General features: G+C 56.7%; 2 protein-coding genes across 6 annotated transcripts; one reads left to right on the top strand and one right to left on the bottom strand.

The window, feature by feature from the left end:
* Positions 1 to 67: 67 nt before the first annotated feature.
* On the bottom strand, positions 68 to 14,923 carry NCAPH2 (non-SMC condensin II complex subunit H2). 2 transcript variants are annotated; one of them, XM_032139223.2, is made up of 20 exons: positions 14,681 to 14,923; positions 6,522 to 6,623; positions 5,603 to 5,658; positions 5,424 to 5,508; positions 5,277 to 5,345; positions 5,034 to 5,113; positions 4,808 to 4,953; positions 4,351 to 4,434; positions 3,773 to 3,903; positions 2,434 to 2,505; positions 1,930 to 1,996; positions 1,691 to 1,798; positions 1,500 to 1,553; positions 1,286 to 1,356; positions 1,122 to 1,194; positions 968 to 1,039; positions 817 to 866; positions 616 to 717; positions 373 to 522; positions 68 to 304 (listed from the first exon to the last, which is right to left on the bottom strand). In XM_032139223.2, the coding sequence occupies exons 1-20, from the start codon at positions 14,786 to 14,788 to the stop codon at positions 164 to 166; spliced, it is 1,821 nt and encodes a 606-aa protein (XP_031995114.1). In that variant the 5' UTR covers positions 14,789 to 14,923; the 3' UTR covers positions 68 to 163. The 2 variants fall into 2 exon arrangements, with proteins under 2 accessions (XP_031995114.1, XP_031995115.1); XM_032139224.2 differs by having other exon boundaries at positions 968 to 1,036; positions 14,681 to 14,922.
* A 343-nt stretch (positions 14,924 to 15,266) lies between these two features.
* Positions 15,267 to 19,747, top strand: LMF2 (lipase maturation factor 2). 4 transcript variants are annotated; one of them, XM_032139212.2, is made up of 14 exons: positions 15,272 to 15,457; positions 16,004 to 16,257; positions 16,369 to 16,397; positions 16,533 to 16,750; positions 16,822 to 17,000; positions 17,216 to 17,357; positions 17,509 to 17,643; positions 17,712 to 17,817; positions 17,893 to 17,989; positions 18,063 to 18,245; positions 18,317 to 18,485; positions 18,573 to 18,684; positions 18,806 to 18,902; positions 18,999 to 19,747. In XM_032139212.2, the coding sequence occupies exons 1-14, from the start codon at positions 15,364 to 15,366 to the stop codon at positions 19,305 to 19,307; spliced, it is 2,124 nt and encodes a 707-aa protein (XP_031995103.1). In that variant the 5' UTR covers positions 15,272 to 15,363; the 3' UTR covers positions 19,308 to 19,747. The 4 variants fall into 4 exon arrangements, with proteins under 4 accessions (XP_031995105.1, XP_031995106.1, XP_031995104.1 ...); XM_032139214.2 differs by lacking the exon at positions 16,369 to 16,397 and having other exon boundaries at positions 15,267 to 15,457; positions 16,533 to 16,665; XM_032139215.2 differs by lacking the exon at positions 18,999 to 19,747 and having other exon boundaries at positions 15,270 to 15,457; positions 18,573 to 18,728.
* The last annotated feature ends 5,693 nt before the right edge of the window (positions 19,748 to 25,440 follow it).

Below are 25,440 nucleotides of genomic sequence, written 5' to 3'. Positions count from 1 at the left end.
AGCCCAGGGAGGCCAGGCAGCCCTCTTCTCTGTGCAGGTATACATAAAAGGGTCTTTAGGGAGAAGATGAGATGGCAACACTGCTTTATTAGGCCAGGCCAGCCAGAAGCAGACACACGGCTCCTCAGTACACATTCCCCACCCCTGCCTTGGTGCTCCCCACTCAGGGCTGGGCCATGGAGGGGGCAGCGTAGGTCTGGAAGCGCTTGTGGGCTCGCTGGTGCGTGAGCAGTCTCAGGGACATGGTGTCCACGGCTGTCTCCAGCCCAGGCTGCTGGGTGATCTCCACTGTGTAGTCATTGGCCTGCAGGGGTGGGGCATCAGCAGGGTCTGGGGACCGTCACCCCCTCCCACGTATCCCAGGCTACTCACCAGCTGCAGGGAGGCCAGCATGGAGCGACACACCTCGAAGGCCGGCTGCCCAGCCACCAGCTCCGCAAAGGAACACCACTCATTGAGCTGGGGGAACCGTGAGACCAGCTGGTCCCCGTAAGTGTGGATGTCGAAGGGCACATGCTGCTCCTGCACAGGGGAGGGGCATGTTGGCTGCGGAGAGAGGCAAGGCCCCGACAGACCCTCGGCACACAGCTCTGCTTCCCAGCGGCCCCGCCTCACCTGCTCCTGAAGCAGAGGCTGCACTGTGTCCTCCCAGTCCCTGATGCGCTGGCTCAGCTCTGTCTCCTGGACAAACTTCTGGGAGGTGGCGATGAAGAGCTCCTAGGGGAGGATCAGCAGGAGCTACTGCCTCCCAGGCAGGGGCCTGGGCGCCTCTCACCTATCCCCTCCCCTCCCCGTCCCCGTCTAATCCAGGCCTACCACATTCCTTCGGACCAGCTCCTCGTAGCTCAGGGACGTCGGCACTGCGTCTGGGAAGGGGTAGCTGTGAGCTGGGCAGCTGAGGGGCCACACTCTCCCCTGCCCCCAGCTCCAGTGGCCCCTCAGCACTCCTAGCTCGCTGCCCACCTACCAAGGTCAGCAACTTCCCTGGGGTCTGCTCCCTCAGGCTCCACATACTCCTCAGGCTCTAGAAAGTCATCTGCTAGGAGGTGGGAGAGTGAACAGCACACAGGCAGCTAGTCAGCAGGTGCCAAGCCCCACCCCACCCCCTGACAGGCACCCACCTGCTGCCCCCAGGTCTTCCAGGGAATCCTCCAGGTGGTCCTCCTCTGCAGGCTGCAGCCACTGCTCAGCCACCTGTCCAGAGAAAGCATCTGTGAGGGACACTGTCACCTCCCATCAGGGCTGCCACGGGGTCCTAGATCACAGCTGACCAGCTGGGACTTACCTCCCTCCTCTGCAGCTTCCGGAGTGTTTCCAACTGCTCCTTCACGTGTGTCCAGTACAGGACCTCCATGTCTGCAGACAAAGGCCTTGTGAGGGCTCCCTCGTCCTTCCCAGGCCCCGTGCCAGTCCACCCAAGGCTTTGGGTGACATCAGGTGGGGGGCTAGAGGTAGGGGAAGGAGAGTAAAACTGTCTTCCCTCAGGACTTCAGCCTCACCTGCAAAGGACGGACCCTTTTGCCGAAGCCTCCTGCTGTCAGCATGGTCAGCATCTGTGAAAGAACTGGCTCAGCACCAGTCAGGCCAAGAGCTGCCCACAGCATTGGGAAAAAGGCACTGATCCTCCTCCAGGGGCCCTGGCCCAGCCCCCAGCTCCCAGGGGTCCAGAGTGCACACCACACCCACTCACAGGCAGCCAGGTACCACTGGTGGAAGTCCTGCAGCTTGGCAGCACCCTTCCTCTTGCGCTTCTGTCCCAGAGCCTCCTCCACACAGGGGGGCACAGAGTAAGGCCTACCTGAGGGCAGACAGGGACTGTCTTAGCGCCACTGGGGGATCAGGGTGCAAAGCCCACTCCCACCCCCCTACCTCATGCCCCAGGAAACCCAGCCAAGGATACCTGAGTGGAGGTACCTTCCGCCCAATTACCTTTCTTGAAGGGCTTAGACTCCAGGGAGTCAAAGGGATCCAGGCTCTGCCAGGGGTCTGGAGTCTCCTGGGCACAGAGCACAAGAAGGCGCTGGAGAAGTAGGGGGTGCAGAGCCGTCCCTCCCAAAGTAGGGGGTGCACAGCCGCCTTCCCAGGGGAGGAGTAGGGGGTGCACAGCCACCCTCCCAAAGGAGTAGGGGGTACACAGCTGCCTTCCCAAAGGAGGAGTAGGGGGTGCACAGCTGCCTTCCCAAAGCCCAGGCAACAAGTGCAGTGACAGCCTGGGGCAGAGCCGACCACACTCAAATCCTGGATCACAGAGGGGAACACTAGAGGGAGGGTGGGAGCCCAGAGTCGCATGAGGGGGTCTTTAAGAGAGCAGTGCAACGGGCCACAGGCTAGGAACACCACAGGCCAGCAGGAGCAACAGCATGATGGGGAGGCAGCCAGTCCTCGAATCCGCCCATCCCTCCCTGCTGGGGCTCAGGGCCCTAACACTCCTACCTTCACACAGGATGCAGGCTCTGGGGCCCCCTCTCGCTCCCGCAGCATGTACCTCCTGGGCAGGGCAGCACTCTGCAAAGACAGTCACAGGGTCCCCACTTCTCCCCTTTCTCCACTCAAGGCTCTGGGTACCCCAGGAACTCCACCTTGGGTCAACATCAAGAACCCTACAAGGGCCGGGCGTGGTGGCTCACGCCTGTAATCCCGGCGCTTTGGGAGGCCAAGGCGGGCAGATCACCTGAGGTCAAGAGTTTGAGACCAGCCTGGCCAAAGTGGTGAAATCCCGCCTCTACTAAAAATACAAAAAAAATCAGCCGGGTGTGGTGGCGCACACCTGTAATCCCACCTACTCGGGAGGCTGAGGCATGAGAATCACTTGAACCCAGGAGGCAGAGGTTGCAGTGAGCCAAGATCACACCACTGTACTCCAGCCTGGGCAAAAGAACAAGACTCTGTACAAAAAAAAAAAAAAAAAAAAAAAAACCTACAGGGGCCAGACACAATGGCTCATGCCTGTAATCCCAGCGCTTTGGGAGGCTGAGACGGGCAGATCACGAGGTCAAGAGATCGAGACCGTCCTGGCCAACACCGTGAAACCCCGTCTCTACTAAAAATACAAAAAACTAGCCGGGCGTGGTGGCGGGCACCTGTAGTCCCAGCTACTCGGGAGGCTGCGGCAGGAGAATGGCATGAACCTGGGAGGCAGAGCTTGCAGTGAACCAAGATAGCGCCACTGCACTCCAGTCTGGGTGACAGGGCAAGACTCCATCTCAAAAAACAAACAAAAAACACAAACAGTGGTCACGGGGTACTCTTCTTCAAAACTAGGAAAAATGAATAGAATATGACAAACATCCCTGTCATCTACCAACTAGAGTGAAGAAACGTTAACATTTCCTCTGTATGCATCTGGTTGATTTTGTTTTAATGAATAAAAAGGAAAGATTTCTTGGCTCTAGGCTGGGTACAGTTGACCCTGGGGGTTGAGGGAGGCAGCAATGGGCTCCAGACACCCCCTCCTACCAGCCCGACTGCAGAGAGGTGCCTTGGCGACCAGCGGCCCTCCCAGGTCGCTGTGAGCTCGACGGGGTTCAAACCCTTGGACGCCAGCCCACTACTCTGAGGAGCATCGGTTCTGCTCAGAGAGGGGAGGAACACAGAAGCTGCTGTTCAAAAGGGCTGGTTGCAGGACGGGCTGCAAGACAGGTGGGCTTCTGCCCCAGACCAATGGTCTGGGGCCAAGGCCATACCACTGTCCTCCTGTGCAAGGTGACTCAGCCCCAGAGCCAGGGTTGCCAGTTCACAGCTCGGGCTCTGCAGGCCTCCATGTGGGTCCCACCTGCTGCGGGCTCCTGAGCTCCTTGGGCTCCAGAGCGGCCTTGGGGGCCGAGGCCTCAGGAAGCTCTACTGCCTCCTCTGCATCCTCGTCCTCACCCCCGCCCAGGGGCATCGGGCTTTCTGGAGAGGGGCCTGGGCAAGGAGCAAGAGAGTGATCAGCTCCAAGGAGTGTCGAGACCAGACGGCACCAAAGGGACCCTGACGGCTACTTCCTCCCTCAGCTTTAGTCACGGAGCCCAGAGGATTCGGCGGGTGCCTTGCGCCGTCCTCGTTGTGCTCCTGTGCTCTGTGCTCTGCTTGCTTCATTTTATTTCTTAGTTCCTCTTGAAATGCAGCCATCCACATCTCCCCAGAGAGGAGACCCAGGAGGGCAGTCAGTGAACCAAGACGGGCTGAGGCTCAGGCAAGGACGGGGGCTGTGGCTGCTTCCCTGGGGCGAGGCCTCACTCCCACGGGCCACAGAAGGGGCACGAGGCTGGCAGCTGAGAGCAGCCCCTTGGAGCCCTGTCCACTGAGTGCTGCCTCCCTGGTCCCCTCTTTAGCTGCCCTACCAGTCCCACCGGGGAGCTCTCTTCTCACCTGGCTCCTGGGAGGAGCCGAGTGCTGGGACAGGGCTCCTGCACACGGAAACTTCCATTGGCTGCTCCTCGGTCCTCCCGGCGTCTGGGAGAGACACGGATTGGACAAGGTCAGCCCAGCCCCTCTCCAAGATGGTCCCTGCCCGGTGTTCAACAAGCCTCTCCAAGGGGCCAGCAGAAGGGCAGAGCCGAGCAGACTCCAGGCCTTGGGCTGGGGGCAGACAGCAGGGCCCTGAGCCAGGCACCAGGTCTCTGGCACTGAGACCATGTTAACTTGTCATCAAGGCACAGCAGACGGGTGGGACAAGCACCAGCCAACCTGTCTAGACTAGAGCGGGCACCCAGAGAGAGGGAGCTCCCAAGACCAGAGGTGGCAAGCACAGGGCACCCCACGAGAGTCCACCAGAAGACCCTCCCTTCCTTCCTTCCCACCAAGCCCCCCGCATCCAAGCCCTCACCCTTCTGGGTCCCTGGCATGGGGGAAACGCCCGCTGGCTCCATGGGGGACATGCCCTCTGGCTCCAACATGAAGGCCCCTCTGGGATGGGGAATGCACGTGTTCATCCTGAAATCCTTCCGGCTGGCCAGGACCTCACCCTGACGGCTGTGCTGGCGAAAACACGCCTGCTGTAGAGACCCTTCCCAGGCAGGCCTCCCTCCCCGTCGCTGGGCTCAGATCCCTACCTGTACAGGGGATTGTTGTTCTTCTCCATTTCGTCAGGGGCCACCAGGGCCATGGGCAGGAGGGGGATGATGAGGACCTCCTGCGTGGAGGCCGAGGGTGAGTGAGCCAGGCATCCTTCCACTCCAGTGGAGAACAGAACCCACATGGGGCAGTGACACCTCCCCACACCCCATCAGCTCAACACAGCCCCAGGGAAAGTGCTGACCTCATCCCAACCTAAGAGGGGCCAGGCCAGGACTCACGCTGGGCGCCTGATCACTCTTGAGATCCACGTTAGCCCGGGAGTCAGGGAAGTCATCCAGCGACAGGAACTGGAGGGAGACAGAGCTCGTGGCGGCGGAGCCCAGGCAAACACACAGTGGGCGGGGCCACATGCCCAAGAAACTCACCTCATTCTCTGCCTCCTGGGAGACCCCAGAGCTGGCAACCCCATTGGCCCTGTCCTCCTGCACCGAAGAGAGCTGCTTGGCCCGCCTGAGAGAGAAGCACATCCCATGGGCATCCCAGGAGCTGCAGGGGCCTCCCTGGCCACACGCAGGGCAGCACAGTGAGTGGCTGCAGAACTCACCTCTTTCCAGAGATGAAATCAAGGGCCTGGTAGACGAGTGAGTAGAGGTATTCCACCTGGTGACCAGATGCAGGCAGTGAGGACCCAGAAAGGAGGGGCCCACCCCCAAGGCCTTCCCAGCTATCCATCGGTGCCCTCCACGAGGCCTGGCCACCACCAAACCTCCAGTACAAGAAACCACCAATTTTGGTTCCAAAAATAATTCTCAAATCAAACCAGGAATCTCATGAGAATTACTTTACCAGCTGAGGCCACCCACATCTCTGCCCGCCATGGTCCATGCAGCCGCGAGCGTGGCCTTCTCAACATGTGACCTTGACGGCACTGTGGTACCTACAGTGTACCTCACACGGCCCTTGGTGGCGAGGCCCCTCGTGCTTGGCACCCACTCTGCCGATGGCCTGCAGCCTTGCTGCTCCTCTGCCCATGTGCTCCCACCAGCATCACCCCAAGCCCCTCCTCCTGTCCTGGCCCCGCCCTGTCCCAGCTCCTGCCGCCACAGGGCCTGCAGGACAGAGCTCTTCACTCACGTCCTGTCCTTCTCCTCCACAGAACAGAGGCCCCACCGTGAGGGTGGTGGTTGTGGATTTTCTAGGTGCTGACAATGAAGCACCCACAAGTACGGGAAGGGGAAGGTGGGTGCATGTGGCACCCTGGGCTGTGCCCAAGTGCACACAGCAGCTGTCATTCCCCCGAGACAACAGAGCCCAACAGCACACAAGACCCTCCCTGCCTGGCTGTGCGATTTTAAATTAAAAATTGTTCTTGGTGTTGGAAGGTGCTGAGGAATTGGCTGAGACCTGAGGAGAGAGGGAGGTAGGTCACAGACGGGACGACCACTGCGCCTGCCCCAGAAGGAAAGCTGACTGCGGTCCCACTGGCCACCAAAATGCCAAGACCAGCGTCAAGCAGGGCCCACCTTCTTACTGTAGACGCAGGCAGAGCCCTGGATCAACAACGCTGCCTCAATGAAGTTCATTGTGGTCTTGCCTTCGTCAAAAGAAATGCAGATCTGATCCAGCTGCAAGAAACAACACAAGGGCAGGGGGAATCCAAGGCTCAGTCTGCACTCGCTTCTTCCAGGGCAGCCCCACCCATCTTTGGTCTCTGCCCAGCACCTCCTGAGACGGGCAGCTCTAGCTCTGCTGTGGGCTCGCCGGTTGTCCCTGGTATTTCAGGGGAGACAGGTCTCTGTGTTTCCCCCTACTTCCTATAACAAAAACCTGTTTGGAAATGGAAGGCCCCCAGGGCACACTGTCTACAAACAACCAGGGAAGCACAGCGGCTCCCTCCACAAGGCGCCAGAGGCTGACAAATTCCAGCAGGAAGACCCCTGATGCAGAGAAGAAAAGGGAACCTCAGGGGTAGGAAAGGCAGAAACAAAATGCTGAGGTATACATCCTCTGAGCAGAGAACTCAGGAATCGGTTACGGGTGAGTCGTCACCGTTCCTCTGCCCCCTCAGCCTCCTGGAGCCCCGGCTCCTCTGTCATCCCTTAAACGTCAGTGTACCAGGCACTCCACCCTCAGCCTCTCTTCTTCCCACGCGCCCCCCGTCATGCACATTCCTTCATCCCATGCCCAAGCTGCCAACCATGAGCCAATGAGCCCCAAACCCATCCCGACCAGCTCTCTCTCCTTAGCTCTGGGGCTGCATTCATAGCTGTCCACAGAGTACATTCAAATGTCCCCAAACACTTTACTTCTGTACTTAACCCCAGATCTTCCCCAACGCTGGCTCATCTCCTGTATTCCTTCTCAGCAAATGACACTTAAAAAAAAAAAAAAAAGGCCGGGTGCAGTGGCTCACACCTGTAATCCCAGCACTTTGGGAGGCTGAGACGGGCAGATCATGAGGTCAGGAGATCGAGACCATCCTGGCTAACACGGTGAAACCCCGTCTCTACTAAAAATGCAAAAAATTAGCCAGGCGTGGTGGCAGGCACCTGTAGTCCCAGCTACTTGGGAGGCTGAGGCAGGAGAATGGCACGAATCCAGGAGGCGGAGCTTGCAGTAAGCCAAGATCACGCCACTGCACTCCAGCCTGGGCAACAGAGTGAGACTCCGTCTCCAAAAAAAAATGTTTTTGTAGAGACAGGGTTTCTCTATGTTGCCCAGGTTGGTCTCAAACTCCTGGCCTCCAGCGATCCTCCTGCCTCAGCCTCCCAAAGCACTGGGATCACAGGCATGCACCACCGTGCCCAGCCACAAACGACACTTTGAAGCTCATAGGTGTCTTTCCAGCTCTTCAATTTTGCATTTCCATCTGCGTGGAACTGCAATTTTTCAATCCTTCCTGGGGTCTCCCACCGACCCCAATTGTCCCCGTGCAAATTTTTTTTAGAGCCTCCTTCCTGGGGCCTCCCATGACCCCGACCGTCCCCGTGCAAATTTTTCAGAGCCTCCTTCTGGGCCCCCCCCCCCATCTGTCCCGTGCAATTTTGGCTCTCCTCCCAGGGCCTCCCGAACCCCATCTGTCCCCAAATTTTTCCAGACCTCCTTCCTGGGGCCTCCCCGACCCCAGTGTCCCTTGCAAGTTTTTTCAGCCTCCACCTGGGCCTCCCACCCCCATCTGTCCCGTCAATTATAGCCTCCTTGGGGCCTCCCACCGACCCCCAACTGTCCCCATGCAAACTCTTTTTCAGAGCCTCCATTCCTGGGGCCTCCCACCGACCCCCATCTGTCCCCGTGCAAACTCTTTTTCAGAGCCTCCATTCCTGGGGCCTCCCACCGACCCCCATCTGTCCCCGTGCAAACTCTTTTTCAGAGCCTCCATTCCTGGGGCCTCCCACCGACCCCCATCTGTCCCCGTGCAAACTCTTTTTCAGAGCCCTCCATTCCTGGGGCCTCCCACCGACCCCCATCTGTCCCCGTGCAAACTCTTTTTCAGAGCCCTCCATTCCTGGGGCCTCCGTGCGGCTCTGTTAGTGTGATCGTGTCCCTTAGTGAACCGTGTGAGCAGCAAGAGTGTAATTCCAGCCTTCTGTTCAGTGCCTGACACTGGTGTCCAGTAAATATTTGATGAACACATGCATAGATGTCAAAGCTAAGCCTGAAAAACGCAGAGGCTCACCAAACAGATGAAGGGAACGTGAAGGCAGCTAGCAGAGACTGGACACATCTCTTCAGGAAAATGAGCATGATCTAAACCTGGCCAAAGCATGGTGCGTGCTGGGGACAGGCAAGATTTCAGGCACCATGGTGGCACGAAGGAGGAGGAGAGGCTGGGAGGCCATCCCCAAGGGGAGTCATTTCCATTAGCTCTTGAAGGATAAAGGGTGTTTGTCAGATCTGGGAGGGAGAGGAAACAGCAGCATGGTCGTCTACAGAGTGTGAAGACCCCGGGGGTGTTCAGGACCTGAAGAGCTGGGCCAGAAAGAAGAGAACGTGGAGGAGATGGCGGCCTGGAAGCCAAGCTGCAGAGGTGGCCCTTCTCTCCAATGACGCTCAGCCTGGCCAGCTTGCCCGCTCCCAAGACACCACCGGGCTTCACTTGTCTTCTTACTTCCCCAGGTTGAACCTGCCATCTGAGCCCAAACCCACATGCTCAGCTGCCTTCTTCAAACATCGCTTGGATGTCTTCACCAAGATTGGATGTCTTCACCAAGATTGGATGTCTTCACCAAGATTCATACTGAATGCATCCACAATGAACTCCAGATACCCACCTGCCCAGAAACCCAGGGGTTCCTCTCCACAGTCACCCCCATTCTGGCTCCACCACCTCCCCTTTTGCCTCTGCACTGACAGGGCTCCTCCTGCCCTTTGCTCCCCTCCTGTCCACTCTCCACACTCTGCTCAGTGCCTTTGTTTAGGATTTTGGGTTTTTCCTAAGAGTGGCAGGAAAAACCCAAAATCCTAAACGGAGCCAGAGGGAGGCCTCCAATGCTGGCCAGCCTCCCTCTCCAGCCGCCTGCCCTCCTCTGCTCTATGCTCCCAACTCGGAACCTTCCATTTTGTTTTGTTTTGTTTGAGACGGAGTCTCACTCTGTCGCCCAAGCTGGAATGCAGGGGCGCAATCTCAGCTCACTGCAACCTCCGCCTCCTGGGTTCAAGTAATTCTCCCTGCCTAAGCTTCCTGAGTAGCTGGGATTATAGGCGCCCGGCTAATTTTTGTAAAAACTCCAATCCTTCCAACACCAGGTTTCCTCCAACTGGAGCTAAACATTCTTTAGCTTACCATAATTGAGTAACTGCTTTCATCCCAAACAAACTCCCCCAAACTCTCCATAGGACCATACATTTTCTTTCAAATCCCTCGTAAGTTTCTGGTGTTTTTTTTTTGGTTGGTTGGTTTTTGTTTTTGTTTTGAGACAGAGTCTCACTCTGTTGTACAGGCTGGAGTGCAGTGGCACAATCTCGGCTCACTGCAACCCCTGCCTCCCAGGTTTAAGTGATTTTCCTGCCTCAGCCTCCCAAGTAACTGGGACTACAGGCATGCACCACCGTACCAGGCTAATTTTTTTTGTATTTTTAGTAGAGACAGGTTTTCACCACGTTGGTCAGGCTCGTCTCCAACTCCTGACCTCAAATGATCCGCCTGCCTCGGCCTCCCAAAGTGCTAGGATTACAGGCGTGAGCCACCGCGCCCGGCCGCCTGGCCATCAGTTTCTGACTACACAAAGTCACACGCAGCGGTGGAGGATGGATTCTGATCTGCCACTAACCACTATCACTCAGGGCACATCTCTAACACCTCCACTAACAGGGTTTTTGTGAGGACTCTGCATTTTTATGTGTAAAGCACATAAAACAGGTGTTTAACACAAGTAAACACCAAATGCATATTTATTACACCTCCATGTGGTTACTCTCTTGGACCCGTCTTCCCATGACAGTGGAAGTCCTACCATAGTGGGATTATCATTTGCTTTGCTTGGCACTATTTTTTCAAAGTTTAACACGGTTCTTGGCACACAATTCACAACAACAATGAATAAATAAATGGATAAAAGAGGGTAGGATCATGACAGTATTATAAGAACATTCTGGCCAGTGCAATGGCTCACACCTATAATCCCAGCACTCTGGGAGGCCAAGGCAGGTGGATCGCTTGAGCTTGGGAGTTTCAGAACAGCCTGGGCAACACAGTGACACCCCGTCTCTACCAAAAATACAAAAAATTAGCCAGGTGCGGTGGCACGTGCCTGCAGTCCCAGCTACTTGGGAGATGGGAGGATCACTTGAGCCTGGGAGGTCAAGGCTGCAGTGAGCCATGATTGCACCACTGCACCCTAGCCTGGGCAATAGGGCAAGACCCTATCTAAAAAAAAAAAAAAGACAAATAAAAGAAAAAGAACATCATGGTAGTGTGTGGAAAATGAAAGAAGGAAAAAGATAATACTAGAAACCAGGAAATCAGGACTTCAAGCAGCAGAGGTTTGGAAGAGCAGACATAAGAAAGCAGGAAGGGAGCTGACCAAGCCAGGAAGGAGATTTACCAAGTGAACAGGTATCCCCATGGACCTTGCTTGATGTGAAAACCTGAATCCACAGGAGCTTTGCCCAGCACAGTTCCCTGTATTTTCTCAGCCAACTATGCATCAGAGCAGAGAAGTTTGGTTATCAGATCACATGTGCATTTAACAAACACTTTAACGTCCACACCTATGTGCCAGGCACTCTATTAAGCAGACAAAAGAGGGCATAAGCATGGTCCCTGTCCTGGCGGAATTCACATTCTAGGGTGGAGACAAGCCACAAACAGGTAAAGGAGTTGAAGAATGGCTTGTGGCCAGGCGCAGTGGCTCACACCTGCAATCCCAACACTTTGGAAGGATGAGGTGGGCAGATCACGAGGTCAGGAGTTCGAGACCAGCCTGGCCAACATGGTGAAACCCCATCTCTACTAAAAATACAAAAATTAGCTGGGGCCAGGCACGGTGGCTCATGCCTGTAATCCCAGCACTTTAGGAGGCCAAGGCGGGTAGATCACGAGGTCAAGAGATCGAGACCATCCTGGCTAACACGGTGAAACCCTGTCTCTACTAAAAAATACAAAAAAATTAGCTGGGCATGGTGGCGGGTGCCTGTAATCCTAGCTACTGAGGAGGCTGAAGCAGGAGAATGGCGTGAACCCAGGAGATAGAGCTTGCAGTGAGCCGAGATTGCGCCACTGCACTCCAGCTTGGGCCACAGAGCAAGGCTCTGTCTCAAAAAAAAAAAAAAAAATTAGCCAGGCGTGGTGGCAGGCGCCTGTAATCCCGACTACTGAAGAGGCTGAGGCAGGAGAACTGCTTGAACCCAGAAAGTGGACGCTGCAGCGAGCCGAGATTGCACCACTGCACTCCAGCCTAGGTGACAGAGTGAGACTCCGTCTCAGAAACATAAACATATAAATAAATAAAAATTTTTTTGGCCGGGCACAGTGGCTCATGCCTGTAATCCCAGCACTTGGGGACGCCAACAAGGGCAGATCACGAGGTCAGGAGATCGAGACCATCCTGGCTAACACGGTGAAACCCCGTCTCTACTAAAAATACAAAAAATTAGCCGGGTGTGGTGGCAGGTGCCCGTAGTCCCAGCTACTCGGGAGGCTGAGGCAGGAAAATGGCGTGAACCCAGGAGGCAGAGCTTGCAGTGAGCTGAGATCGCGCCACTGCACTCCAGCCTGGGCGACAGAGTGAGACTCTGTCTTAAAAAAAAAAAAAAAAAAAAAATTTTTTTTAAATGGCTTATGATAAACATTCTAAAGTATATAAGATGCTGAGATGGAGAGGACTATTTTAGATACGGTGGTCAGCTGACATTTACACTAAGACCTTAAGAATGAAAAGGACTCAGTCAGCCAGGCGTGGTGGCTCATGTCTGTAATCCCAGCACTCTGGAAAGAGGCAGAGCTGGGTGGATCACCTGAGGTCAGGAGTTTGAGACCAGCCTGGCCAATGTGGCAAAACCCATCTCTACTAAAAATACAAAAATTAGCTGGACGTGGTGGTGCATGCCTGTAATCCCAGCTACTCGGGAGGCTGAGGCAGGAGGATTGCTTGAACCTGGGAGGCGGAGATTGCTGTGAGCCAAGATTCTGCCACTGTACTGCAGCCTGGGCAACAGAGCAAGACTCCATCTCAAAAAAAAAAAAAAAAGAAAAGAAAACAGACTCAGTCATTAAAAGAATATTCCCAGCCAGGTGTGGTGGTGCACAGCTATAGTCCCAGCTACCTGAGAAGCTGAGGCAGGAGAACTGCTTGAGCACAGCAGGTTGAGACCAGCCTGGGCAACATAGTAAGATCCTCCTCTCTCATTTTTTTTCTCCTTTTCCTTACCATATGAAGTCTCTCTTTATTTAAAAACAAAAAAGAGGCCGGGCGCGGTGGCTCACGCCTGTAATCCCAGCACTTTGGGAGGCCGAGGCGGGCGGATCACGAGGTCAGGAGATCGAGACCATCATGGCTAACACAGTGAAACCCTGTCTCTACTAAAAATACAAAAAAGTTAGCTGGGCGTGGTGGCGGGCGCCTGTAGTCCCAGCTACCCCAGAGGCTGAGGCAGAATGGTGTGAACCCAGGAGGCAGAGCTTGCAGTGAGCTGAGATTGCACTACTGCACTTCCGTCTCAGAGCGAGACTCCATCTCAAAATAAATAAATACATAAATAAACACAAAAAAGAACATTCCCAAGTGGGGGCAGAAAGCACGAAGACCTTCCACCAAGAAAAAGTTTGGGGGGCCATAGGTTGACTGGTTCAAAAGAACAAGATACAAAACAGCCCAAAATGAGGTTAAAATGGGGAGCAGAGCCAGGTTCAGAGGAGGAAATTTGGGTTTTATTCTGAGCATAATGGAAAGCCACTGAGGGGTTTTAGGCAGAAAACAGTGCTGTGGCCAGATTTTAATTTTTAAGGGTCACACTTGCTGCTGGTTGGAGCACGAATTGGACGGGACAAAAATGGGGATAAGGGAACCCAAATAGGAAGGTTTTACACAAATCCAGGCCAGAGACAATGGTGGCCTAGACCAAATAAAATGGAGAACAGATGAATTCAAGTGATATTCTGGTGGTATAACTGATGGAATTCATGGGTGAACTGGGTGTTAAGCGTGGGGCTTCACTATAGCCACATTTAGCTTTTGCCTTTGGTTGAACAGTGGTGCCATGTTCCGAGATGGGAAAGGCTGGGGTTTAAGCAGAAAAATGAAGAGTTCCACTTTAAATATGTTAAATGAGATGTTTACATGACACCCAGTAGATGTCAAGAGAGCAGCTGGATATGTACAGTAGATTTGGAGAAAAGATCTGGGATGGAGCTGCAGATCTGGTAGTTGTCTTAATACAGGCAATATTTAAAATCATAGAAATAAATGACACTGTTCAGGGGAAATGCATCAGAAGATGACCCAGGCCCTGTCCTGAGGAACTCAACACTTAGAGACTGGATAGAAGAGAAAAAGCAGGAAATGAAATAGGGAAAAAAAATCCTACCACCATGTTTCAAAAAGGAAGGAGTGGCCAGTCCAACAAATGCTGATTTGAGTATGTCCCTTGGGATTTGGTAGGATGGAGATCACTGTTGATCAGGACAAGAAACATTTAAGTGTCGGGGACGCCAGACTGAGCTGGCCTAGGGAGTAACAACGAAGTGCAGATATGGAGCAGACAGCTTAACAGAGGTCTAGACAGGGCTGTCAAACATGGAAGAAGCGCTAATCGCCAACAGGATGGAGCATGGCAATAGCTTGAAATTGGTTTGAAAATCCAAGATAAAAAATCCCTCTGACATCGTGATCCAGACCTCTCAAACACACACGCATGCTCGCAATAACTGCAACAAAAGCAATAATGCTTTCTAGTCTATTCCACTACTTTAGAGAAACGGCTGGTCACCACCCACTCAATCATGCACGGCTCGCTGACGGGTAGAGACCTGCAATGACAGAGCCACGCTAATCCAACAAGGGATGATTTGGGGAGGCAGAGATGGAGTTTGAAAAGAAGCAGGGAGCCCGAGGACCAGCGCGGCCAGAGCGCCAGATGGCCATAGGCGTGGAGGTGGTGGGGCGCCCACAGCCCCGGGCCCGGAGCCCCCGCCCCGCAGCCCCACCCGCCGGGCCACCCCGCGTCACTCTCCCGCCGCCCTCACCTCTTCCAGATACTCGCCCAGCTGGGCCGCCACGTCCACCTCCCAGTTCTTGGTGAGGTCGCGGATGGGCTGCAAGAGGTGGGCGAAGCGCGCCTCCACGTCCTCCATGTCCGGGAGGGAACGGGCGGCAAAGGGACCGCAGGGCTGCCTTCCGAGGAGTCCGGCGTCCTCAGCCCGCCACTAGTTCTGGCGCCATTTTGCTGTTCCCGCCCAGGAAAATGCGTAGGCGCGGCGTCGCGCGCATGTCTATGACGTAACGTGGGCCAAAGCCAGAGAGGCGAACCCCCGCGCCGCGCGGCAGGAGCGCACCGTAAGAGTCGCAGGGCGGGGTCCGGCGCCGGGGCCGAAGCCTGCGGGCGGTGGGCGGAGCTTTGGGCTGCCACCGGTTTGGACGAGCGGGCTTTTGGGGCCGCCGTGGGTCGGGCGGGGCGGGGCGGGGCCTGGGGCTGCGGACCTGGGACGTGGGCACGTGGGGCCGCGGGTCCGGCGGGCGGGGGCGGTGAGGAGGCGGACCTGGAGCTGCCGCCGGCGGGGCGGGGCGGGGCCTGGGGCTGCCGCGGGTTGGGTGGGCGGGGCTGTGGAGGAGGCGGGGCCTGGGGCTGCCGCGGGCGGGGAGGGGCGGAGCTGCCGCGGGCGGGCGGACGCGGAGGGCGGGCTCTGCTCTAGCGGGCCGCGTAGCGGACATGGCGGTCTCCCGGATCCCGCGGCGGCTCTTCCTCCAGGGCGTGGCGGCCGTCTTCATGTTTGCCTTCGCTTCCCTCTACACGCAGATCCCAGGTGAAGGCACCCAGGGTGGGACACCCCCAGCCTCGGCGCGGGACCCTATGTCCTCTTTTCTCTGTGCCCGGCACTCACGCAGTCTGGGGTTGAGAGTGAGGGCCAGGCCTTGGCGTGGGGTAGAGGGCGGCGGTTCGTGTCCTGCGGGCCGCTGTGGGGGTAGGAAGATGTGCGGTGATCCGTTTCCCGTAAGGCTCTGGACTCTGACCTGGGGTGGGGGACAGAACTCTGAGAGAGGTGGGAGAGAGGCTTCCTCCCAGACCTGGTGGGGCAGGTAGGAGGTCGGGCTGAGACCTGGAAGAGGGCAGTGGGCTCTGCTGGTTGGGAGACCCTGATCCAGTTAGTTGAGCAGGCCTCTAGCCCTAGGACGGGATTTTGACAGGTCCTGACCTGGGGGACGGTCTCTGGAGGGACTGCGGACCCTAACCTAGGGTTGGAGGTATCCGCATGCTCTGACCTAGGCTGGGGGGTCTGCAGGCCCTGACTCAGAGGTAGTCTAGTCTGCAAGGGCTGTCCAGGGCCTGGCCCTGACGTGCCCTCCCGCAGGCCTGTATGGCCCCGAGGGCATCCTACCTGCAAGGAGGACGCTGCGGCCGCAGGGAAAGGGGCGCTGGCAGCAGCTGTGGGAGACCCCGACGCTGCTGTGGGAAGCGCCGAGACTGGGGCTGGACACGGCCCAGGGCCTGGAGCTGCTGAGCCTGCTGGGCGCACTACTGGCCCTGGGGGCCCTGCTGCTGAGCCCACTGCGCCATCCCATCATCTACCTGCTGCTTTGGGCCGCCTACCTGTCGGCCTGCCAGGCAAGTGGGACCCCTGTGACCAGCTCACTCCATCCCCACCCCCCGCCACCCACCCCCACCTCTGCCTTACCTGAGTCCACAGGCACACCCTGACAGCCCCTCTCTCTGCAGGTGGGCCAGGTGTTCCTTTATTTCCAGTGGTGAGTGACTGCTGGGCCTGGAGCTGTGGGAGGCTGGGTGGGGGGTGGGGGAGAGCTCTGCCCCTCTTGGGAGGACTCGCTGAGGGAAGCAGCTGTGTGGGGAGGGGCTCTTGGTGCCATTTGCTCTCCCCGTAGGGACTCCCTGCTGCTAGAGACTGGCTTCCTGGCCGTGCTGGTGGCCCCACTGAGGCCAGCCTCCCACCGCAAGAAGGCCCCCCAGGGCGGGCAGACAGGGGCCCCGCCCCACGAAGACCTTCCCTTCTGGCTGGTGCGCTGGCTGCTGTTCCGCCTCATGTTCGCCTCAGGCGTGGTCAAGCTGACCAGCCGCTGCCCCACGTGGTGGGGGCTCACTGGTGAGGGGCCCGGCCTGGACCTGGGGTAGTCTGGGGGCTCGGCCAGCCCTGACTCCTGCCCTCGCCTGCAGCCCTCACCTACCACTACGAGACCCAGTGCCTGCCCACGCCCGCCGCCTGGTTCGCACACCACCTGCCCGTCTGGCTGCACAAACTCAGCGTGGTGGCCACCTTCCTAATTGAGATCGCCGTGCCGCCCCTGTTCTTCGCCCCCATTCGACGCCTGCGCTTGGCTGCCTTCTACTCGCAGGTGGGTGAGGGCTGCAGCTGTCAGAGGCAGAGAGGGCTCGGCCTTCAGCGCTGCTCATCGTGCCCTGTTGGGGACAGGGTGGCTCCCGGGGACAGCTGGCAACCGCTGTTAGGAAGGCCTTGTAGCAGAGGGATGCACCCCACGGGGTGGAGGTGGGTGCCTGCCACGGGGCCAGACGTCAGTCTCTGGGAGCATTGAGAGTGGGCCGCCCCCAGGTGCTGCTGCAGGTCCTGATTATCATCACTGGCAACTACAACTTCTTTAACCTGATGACGCTGGTGCTTACCACCGCGCTGCTGGACGACCAGCACCTGGCTGCTGAGCCTGGCCACGGCAGCCGCAAGAAGACGGCCACCTGTGCGTGTCACTTGTCCTGGACCCGCTGTCCCCAGCCCCCGCCCTCCCAGGGGTTCTCCCCTCCAACACCCCCACGGGACTCCCACTCTAGCTGCACCCCAGCCCCCTGGTTGGGGACCCTCTGCTGACCCATGACTGTCCTGCCCCACAGCCTGGCCCAAGGCCCTGCTGGCCACCCTGTCGCTGCTGCTGGAACTAGCCGTCTACGGGCTTCTGGCCTATGGCACCGTGCACTATTTTGGCCTAGAGGTTGACTGGCAGCAGCGCACCATCCACTCCAGAACCAGTGAGTGCCGATTTGGGGGGGCCAGAGGGCAGGGGCAGACCAGTCCTCACACCCCCCTCCTCCACCAGCTTTCACCTTCCACCAGTTTTCTCAGTGGCTGAAGACACTGACGTTGCCCACCGTGTGGCTGGGTGTGGCCTCCCTGGTCTGGGAGCTGCTGAGTGCCCTCTGGAGGTACATGGCCCAGGAAGCCGGGAGGGGGCACAGGTGTGCAGGGCTGGCCTGATGACCTTGGGTCCCTGCCCACAGGTGGACCCAGGTACGGGGCTGGCTACGGAAGCTCAGTGCTGCAGTCCAACTGTCCCTTGTGGGCACTGCGACTGTGGTCTTGTTCCTGATCAGCCTGGTGGGTAGCGCTGCAGGGCTTGGGGGGCGGGCCAGGGGCAGGGCAGCCCTGAGAACCTCCCACCTGCCTCCAGGTGCCGTACTCCTACGTGGAGCCCGGGACCCACGGGCGCCTCTGGACTGGGGCTCACCGCCTGTTTGGCGCCGTGGAGCACCTGCAGCTGGCCAACTCCTACGGCCTCTTCCGCCGCATGACCGGGCTTGGTGGGCGGCCTGAGGTGGTGCTGGAGGGCAGCTACGATGGCCACCACTGGACGGTGAGCCCTCCCAGGGCGGGTGGGGTGGGGCCCAGGTCAGCTGGCCCAGCTGACCTCGGCCTGCCTGGCAGGAGATCGAGTTCATGTACAAGCCTGGGAACCTGAGCCGGCCGCCCCCAGTTGTGGTGCCCCACCAGCCACGCCTGGACTGGCAAATGTGGTTTGCAGCCCTGGGCCCGCACGCGCACAGCCCATGGTTCACGAGCCTGGTCTTGCGCCTGCTGCAGGGCAAGGAGCCAGGTGCGGAGCGGGCTGGGGAGGGGTGGAGCGGGGTGGGGAGGGGAAGGGAGGGTACTGCGGGGGCCACGCTGACCCCTCTCGCTGCAGTGATCCGCCTCGTCCAGAGCCAAGTGGCCAGGTATCCCTTCCACAAGCAGCCGCCCACCTACGTCCGAGCCCAGCGCTACAAGTACTGGTTCTCCCATCCTGGGGAGCAGGGGTAAGGCCAGGCACCTGGTGGGGCGTGGAGCCCGGGGAGAAGGGGTAAGGCCGGGCACCGGGGGGGGGGGAGTGTGGAGCCCAGGGTGCTGCCAGCCTCTGAACATCAGGTCCCGCTGCAGCCAGTGGTGGCGGCGCCAGTGGGTGGAGGAGTTCTTCCCATCCGTGTCCCTGGGGGACCCCACGCTGGAGATGCTGCTCAGGCAGTTTGGGCTGCAGGTAAGGGGGTGTCAGCCAGGCTGGGGGAGGTGGCAGGGGTGACCCCAGCCTCCCGGGATGAACCCAGTAAGCACTTCCCCAACCTCCCTCCCACAGGACAAAAGCCCACCTCGCACCCGCAGCGCCAACAGCACCCTCGCCCAGGCCCTCCACTGGACTCGCACTCAGCTGTCTCCCCTGGAGGCCCCTGCCTTGCTCTGGGGGCTCCTTATGGCCGTGGGGGCTGTCAGAGTTGTGCAGGCCCTGCTAGCACCCTGTTCTCTCCGGTCCTCCCCCCTGGCATCAGCCAGCGGGGAGAAGCGAAGGCCAGCCCCCCAGAAAGACTCTGGAGCTGCCTCCGAACAGGCCACCCCAGCCCCCAACCCCTGCTCCAGCAGTTGTCGGACCACCCGGCGGAAGAAGTAGCTGTGTTCTCCCAGCCGCACGTCCTGAGAGGGCCAGGTCCCCGGGACTGCTCTGGCCTCCAGCAGGACAGGACCCAGCCACTGTGCCTTAGCTGACCCTGCAGGGCCGGGCACAGGTTCGGGGGCTGCCCCTGGGGTTTGCAGGGTGCTACATTGAGGGTTCCAGGCCCCACCCCCACGCCAGCCACGCCCCTCCCCAGGACTCCCACTGTTGCCTCTGTGATTGGCCCAGGAGGGAAACACGACCCAGCTCAAGACCCTTCCCCTGCCCTGGGCTGTGGGGGTCTGAGTCTAGAGCCCCCCATCCTAGGCCCCGTGCTGGAGGGGAAGAGGCTGACTCCCAGGGGAAGAGGGGAAGCACCATCATCTTCCACGTCATCTTCACACCAACCCATCCTGCCCTTTAGATCTGGGCACCAATAAAGGCGTCTTTTGTGCTTGGCTGTGTGCCTGGTGCTGCTTTCCCAGGAGGCCTGAGGATGGGGTTGTCTCCCCTGCCCCAGGCAGTAGGCCGCCCAGAGCACCGTCAGGCTCCCCCGTGGCGTGGCTCCCTGGGCACCCTCCTGCCCCGTCCTCGGCATTCTCTGTAAAGAGGCCTGGGTTGGTGTTGCCCACTGCCTGACCACAAAGGAGCCTCAGGCCTAGCACAGCTCAGTGGACCTGTCAGCTCCACACTCCAAGGTTGGTGGTGGAGCCTCCCTCACTTCCCTCCTGCTCCCACTTCCTGGCCTCGGGAAAGGACGGAAGAGCCAGAGTGGGCAAGGGGTGAAGGAGAGATGAGGTGGACGGGTTATTAGAGGCTCCTCTGCAGAGTGAGGCCAGGGGGAGGGTAGCTGGAGGCCCTGGGTTGGGACGGAGGAGGGAAGGTGCATCTGATGCCCCCGGCCTCCATCCTAGGAAGAGGACAGCAGCAGAGACAGCAGTCAGGGCACCATCCAGGTTTCTGTTTGGGGTCAGGTTATCAATCAGAGGTCACCGCCCACCCTGGGAACTCGCAGCACAGCTTCCTCTGCCTCTGGCCCGTCCTTGGTACAGCCCCTGCCTCTTGCTCTCCCGCCAGACCTCTGGGCAGCTCCCAGTGTACCCAGCTCCCTCACGTCGCTGACCTCCATCTGGCCCACCCAGACAGAGCCCCATGCTCAAACACAGCCTGTGGTGTAAACTCTCAGATGCCTTCAAGGGGCTCCTATACGTGGAATAAACAATCGAGAAGTCAGCCTTGGCTTAATAATAGGCTGGGTGCTGTGGCTCACACCTGTAATCCCAGCACTTTGAGTGGCCGGGGTGGGTGGATCACCTGAGGTCAGGAGTTCGAGACCAGCCTGACCAACATGGTGAAACCCGATCTCTACTAAAAATACAAAAATTAGCCGGGCGTGGTGGCAGGTGCCTGTAAGGCCAGCTACTCCACAGACTGAGGCAGGAAAATCGCTTGAACCTGGGGGGCAGAGGTTGCGGGGAGGCGAGATCGTGCCACTGCACTTCAGCCTAGACAACAGAGTGAGGCTCCGTCTCAAAAAAAAAAAAAAAAAGTAATGTTTAAAAAACCTGTTCCTAGGCTTCTTGGCTTTCTAGACAGGGTCTCACTCTTGCCCAGGCTGGAGCACAGTGGTACAGTTGTGGCTCACTGCAGCCTCAGACTCCTAAGCTCAAATGATCCTCCTGCCTCAGGCTGCCGTCACCACCCACACTCCCCATGTTGCCCAGGCTGATGTTCCTAACTTTTTTTTTTTTTTGAGACAGAGTCTCGCTCTGTCACCCAGGCTGGAGTGCAGTGGCGCGATCTTGGCTCACTGCAAGCTCCGCCTCCTGGGTTCATGCCGTTCTTCTGCCTCAGCCTCCCGAGTAGCTGGGACTACAGGCGCCTGCCACCACACCTGGCTAATGTTTTGTATTTTTTTGGTAGAGATGGGGTTTCACCGTGTTAGCCAGGATGGTCTCGATCTCCTGACCTCGTGATCTGGCCTCCCAAAGTGCTGGGATTACAGGTGTGAGCCACCACGCCCGGCCTGATGTTCCTAAGCTTTTAAGCTCACTTTATGAATGTCTTCTCTGTTTTGTTTTGTGTAACAGCTTTCTTGGTAAGTCACATGCTATACAATTCACCCATTTCAAGTGCACAATTCAATGGCTTTCAGTATATTCACGGAGTTGCACATCCATCACCAGAGTCCATTTTATTTATTTATTTAGAGACAGAGTCTTACTCTGTCACCCAGGCTGGAGTGCAGTGGCATAATCTCGGCTCACTGCAACCTCCACCTCCTGAGTTCAAGCAATTCTGCCTCAACCTCGCAAGTAGCTGGGATTACAGGTGTGCACCACCACACCTGGCTAACTTTTGTAGTTTTAGTAGAGATGGAGTCTCGCTATGTTGGCCAGGCCGGTCTCGAACTCCTGATCTCAGGAGATCTGCCCACTTCAGCCTCCCAAAGTGCTGGGATTATAGGCGTGAGCCACGGCGCCTGGCCCAGAGGCCATTTTAGAAGCTTTCATCTCCTCCAGAAGAAACCCCGAACCCTTTAGCCGTTGCCCTCTGACCCCTCCCTGACAAGCCCTAAGCAAGTATTCATCTACCTTCTGTCTCTGTGGATTTACCTACTCTGGATGTTTCCTGTAAATTGGATCAGTAACGTGGGACCTTTTGTGTCTGGCTTCTTTCACTCAGCACGATGTTTTCAAGGCACATCCGCATCATAGCACATACGAGCGCTGTGTTCCTTTAGGGCTGAGTCAGTCCAGTGTACAGAGGGACCACGTTTTCCCTGTCCTTATTCCCTGTCCTTATTCATTCGTGTATCGATGGACGTTTGCGTGGCTTCCGCCTTTCCTATGTGAGTAGTGCTGCTGTGAACATTGGACGTGCAAGCTTTTGTGTGGGATTACAGGTGCACACTACCACGCCCGGCTAATGTTTATATTTTTAGTAGAAACGGGGTTCACCATGTTGGCCAGGCTGGTCTTGATCTCCTGACCTCAAGTGATCCACCCGCCTCATCTTGCCAAAGTGCTGGGATTACAGGTATGAGCCACCACGCCCAGCCTATATAGAACTGATTTGATGAGAAGCTGAGTCTCTTAACAGATGCAGTGACTAAGACACCATTTGGTCAAAGAACCATATAGGCTTCTGCGCACCGGGAGGAAACACACACAGGCTGGGACTAGAAAAATGCAAAAAAAAAAAAAAAGAATAAAACCACTTGCATTTGTCAAAAATTTTTAGGCCAGGCGTGGTGGCCCACACCTGTAATCCCAGCACTTTGGGAGGCCGAGGTGGGTGGATCACCCAAGGTCAGGAGTTCAAGACCAGCCTGGCCAACATGGCGAGACCGTGTCTCTACTTAAAATACAAAAATTAGCCGGGCATGACAGCAGGCTCCTGTAATCCCAGCTACTCGGGAGGCTGAGGCAGGAGAATCACTTGAACCCAGGAGGCGGAGGTTGCAGTGAGCCGAGATCATGCCATTGCACTCCAGCCTGGGCAACAAGAGTGAAACTCCGTCTAAAAAAGAAAAAAAAATTTGCGTAGAGACATTTGTGACTGCTCTATATATTACAGTCATTAGCTGGAAACTGTGTATGAGGTGATAGCTAAGTAGGGGTCCATTAGGGGAATGAGCTACTGCCTTCATGTATAACAACTATTGAGAACAAATAGTTATGTGATACAATCATAATTTTAAAAAGAGAATCTGGGCCAGGCGCAGTGGCTCACGCCTGTAATCCCAGCACTTTGGGAGGCTGAAGTGGGCAAGTCACCTGAGCTCAGGAGTTCAAGACCAGCCTGGCCAACATGGCAAGACACCGTCTCTACTAAAAGTAGAAAAAAATTAGCCGGGCATGGTGGTGTGTGCCTATAATCCTAGCTACTCGGGAGGCTAAGGCAGGAAAATTGCTTGAACCTGGGAGGTGAAGGTTGCAGTGAGCTGAGATCGTGCCACACCACTCCAGCCTGGGCAACAGAGCAAGACTCCGTCTCAAGAAAAAATAAAAATAGGCCAGGTGCGGTGACTCACGCCTGTAATCCCAGCACTTTGGGAGGCCGAGGCGGGTGGATCACCTGAGATCAGGAGATCGAGACCATCCTGGCTAACATGGTGAAACGCCATCTCTACCAAAAAAAAATAGAAAAAATTAGCCAGGCGTGGCGGCAGGCGCCTGTAGTCCCAGCTACTTGGGAGGCTGAGGCAGGAGAATGGCGTGAACCCAGGACGTAGAGCTTGCAGTGAGCCGAGATGCGCCACTGCACTCCAGCCTGGGCGACTGAGCGAGACTCCGTCTCAAAAAAAAAAACAAAAAACAAAACGGAGAAGTAGGTCCAGAATTTGTCAACAGTGATTTTGGAGATGGGATTTGTTTTTAGTTATTTTGTGCTGATTGATATATGCACATTTCTACTTTAGTTATTATTATCCATTATATAACATACATGCTTGAATATTTACTTCAAGGAAACACACCTCTATAAGTGATATTCAAGAGTAACTACTGGGCTTGAGAATGAATGTGTCAGAACAAATGAGATCCTGTGAGGGAGGAGGCAGGAGCCAGGGAGGAGGATCCCAGGGCTCGGCAGGGAGGCGGGGTCATCAGAGGAGGGCGGCCAACCAAGGAACCACCCCACGGAGGTTTGCAGAGGTCAGGGTCCCCGCAGGTGATTGGACTGTTGTGGAGTGTCCAGAAGACAGCGAAAATCTCTGAGTTCACCAGATAACCCAGACCAGCTGGAAACCCAGTGGTGGTTCTACAGAACCAACTAGCATAGGATTGGCTGCGTGAGGGTGGGGTTGGCATCTGTCTTCACTGCAGCTCTGTCTGCAGAGCTAGCACCGTAATAGCTCATAGTGGCTGCTCAGTATGTGTCTGGAAGTGAATTAATATCTAGGAAGAGATGAAGACGGGTACAGCTCTTTACGAGACTTTCCGCCTGAAATGCCATAGCTCCAGACATTGGAGCTGTCCAAAACCTTGGTTTGTAGAGAATTTCCAGAAGGGGGCACTGTGGACACGGTTCAGCATCTGCCTCCCAAGGCTGGGGCTCCACGTCAGAAGAAGGTGAGACAACTGGGCGCAGCGGTCACTCCTGTAATCCTAGCACTTTGGGAAGGCACAAAAGGATCACTTGAGGCCAGGAGTTCAAGACCACCTGGGCAACATGGCAAGAGCTTCTCTCTACAAAAAAAAATTTAAAAATGTAGCCAGATGTGGTGGCCTGAACCTGTAGTCCCAGCTACTCAGGAGTCTGAGGCAGGAGGATCACTTGAGCCAGGAGTTAGAGGCTGCAGTGAGCTCTAATTGCACCACAGCACTCCTAGTGTGGCAACAGAGCAAGACCTGGTTTCATAAAAGAAACAAAAAAAGAGATGAGATTGGGGTGTCCTGCTTCCATGCACGTGGAGGGGAGAACTGGGAACTGTGGACTGTGGGGGATCGCACACCTTTGGACGGGAAGAGCAGCTCTCCAGAGCTGCACAGGAACCACGGGCAGAGGCCCTGGCTGGTGAAATGATTCTAGCCATGTGGCCCGCCCAGCGGGAAAAGCAGGAACAGAGACCAGAAATGAGGCTGGGCGCGGTGGCTCACGCCTGTAATCCCAGCACTTTGGAAGGCTGAGGTGGGTGGATCACATGAGGTCAGGAGTTTGAGACCAGCCTGGCCAACATGATGAAACCCCGTCTCTACTAAAAATACAACAATTAGCCGGGCGTGGTGGCGCATGTCTGTAATCCCAGCTACTCAGGAGGCTGAGGCAGGAGAATCGCTTGAACCTGGGAGGCGGAGGTTGCAGTGAGCCGAGATCGCACCTCTGCACTGCAGCCCGGGTGACAGAGCGAGACACCGTCTCAAAAAAATAATAATAATAAAAATAAATAAAAATGGCAAGAGTGGCCCAATCTACAGAAAATGTAATTTGGGAGGGAGTAGCTCTCTCTTTACTGTAATCTTATTGTTATGGTATCTACAAAGCAATGTCATGTTATAAATCTGCAGAGATAAAATTTTAAGGGGCAAAAGTCCAAGGCCGAAGTCCGAAGTTTTTCAAGGAAATCAATGAGGTTGGTGATCTGAGCTGGGCAAGGTTGGACAGGTGGGTGCCACGGTCCAGGTGTCTGTCTCTGTCTGGCAGGTAA

Source organism: Hylobates moloch, unplaced genomic scaffold (genome assembly GCF_009828535.3).
Source record: "Hylobates moloch isolate HMO894 unplaced genomic scaffold, HMol_V3 SCAFFOLD_19, whole genome shotgun sequence".
Taxonomy (NCBI): Eukaryota; Metazoa; Chordata; class Mammalia; order Primates; family Hylobatidae; genus Hylobates; species Hylobates moloch.
This window is presented reverse-complemented; position numbering and strand designations above follow the sequence as displayed.

What these genes read in the sequence shown, in the direction of transcription:
- NCAPH2 (XM_032139223.2), bottom strand. Translation starts at nt 14,788, where the DNA reads ATGGAGGACGTGGAGGCGCGCTTCGCCCACCTCTTGCAGCCCATCCGC. An exon ending in CCTGCGTCTACAGTAAGAAG is followed by an intron (nt 5,659 to 6,521) that starts GTGGGCCCTGCT and finishes TCTGGTCACCAG; the next exon opens with GTGGAATACCTCTACTCACT. An exon ending in GTCTAAGCCCTTCAAGAAAG is followed by an intron (nt 1,799 to 1,929) that starts GTAATTGGGCGG and finishes GTCTGCCCTCAG; the next exon opens with GTAGGCCTTACTCTGTGCCC.
- LMF2 (XM_032139212.2), top strand. Translation starts at nt 15,364, where the DNA reads ATGGCGGTCTCCCGGATCCCGCGGCGGCTCTTCCTCCAGGGCGTGGCG. An exon ending in CACCATCCACTCCAGAACCA is followed by an intron (nt 17,644 to 17,711) that starts GTGAGTGCCGAT and finishes CTCCTCCACCAG; the next exon opens with CTTTCACCTTCCACCAGTTT. An exon ending in TCCCATCCTGGGGAGCAGGG is followed by an intron (nt 18,685 to 18,805) that starts GTAAGGCCAGGC and finishes GTCCCGCTGCAG; the next exon opens with CCAGTGGTGGCGGCGCCAGT.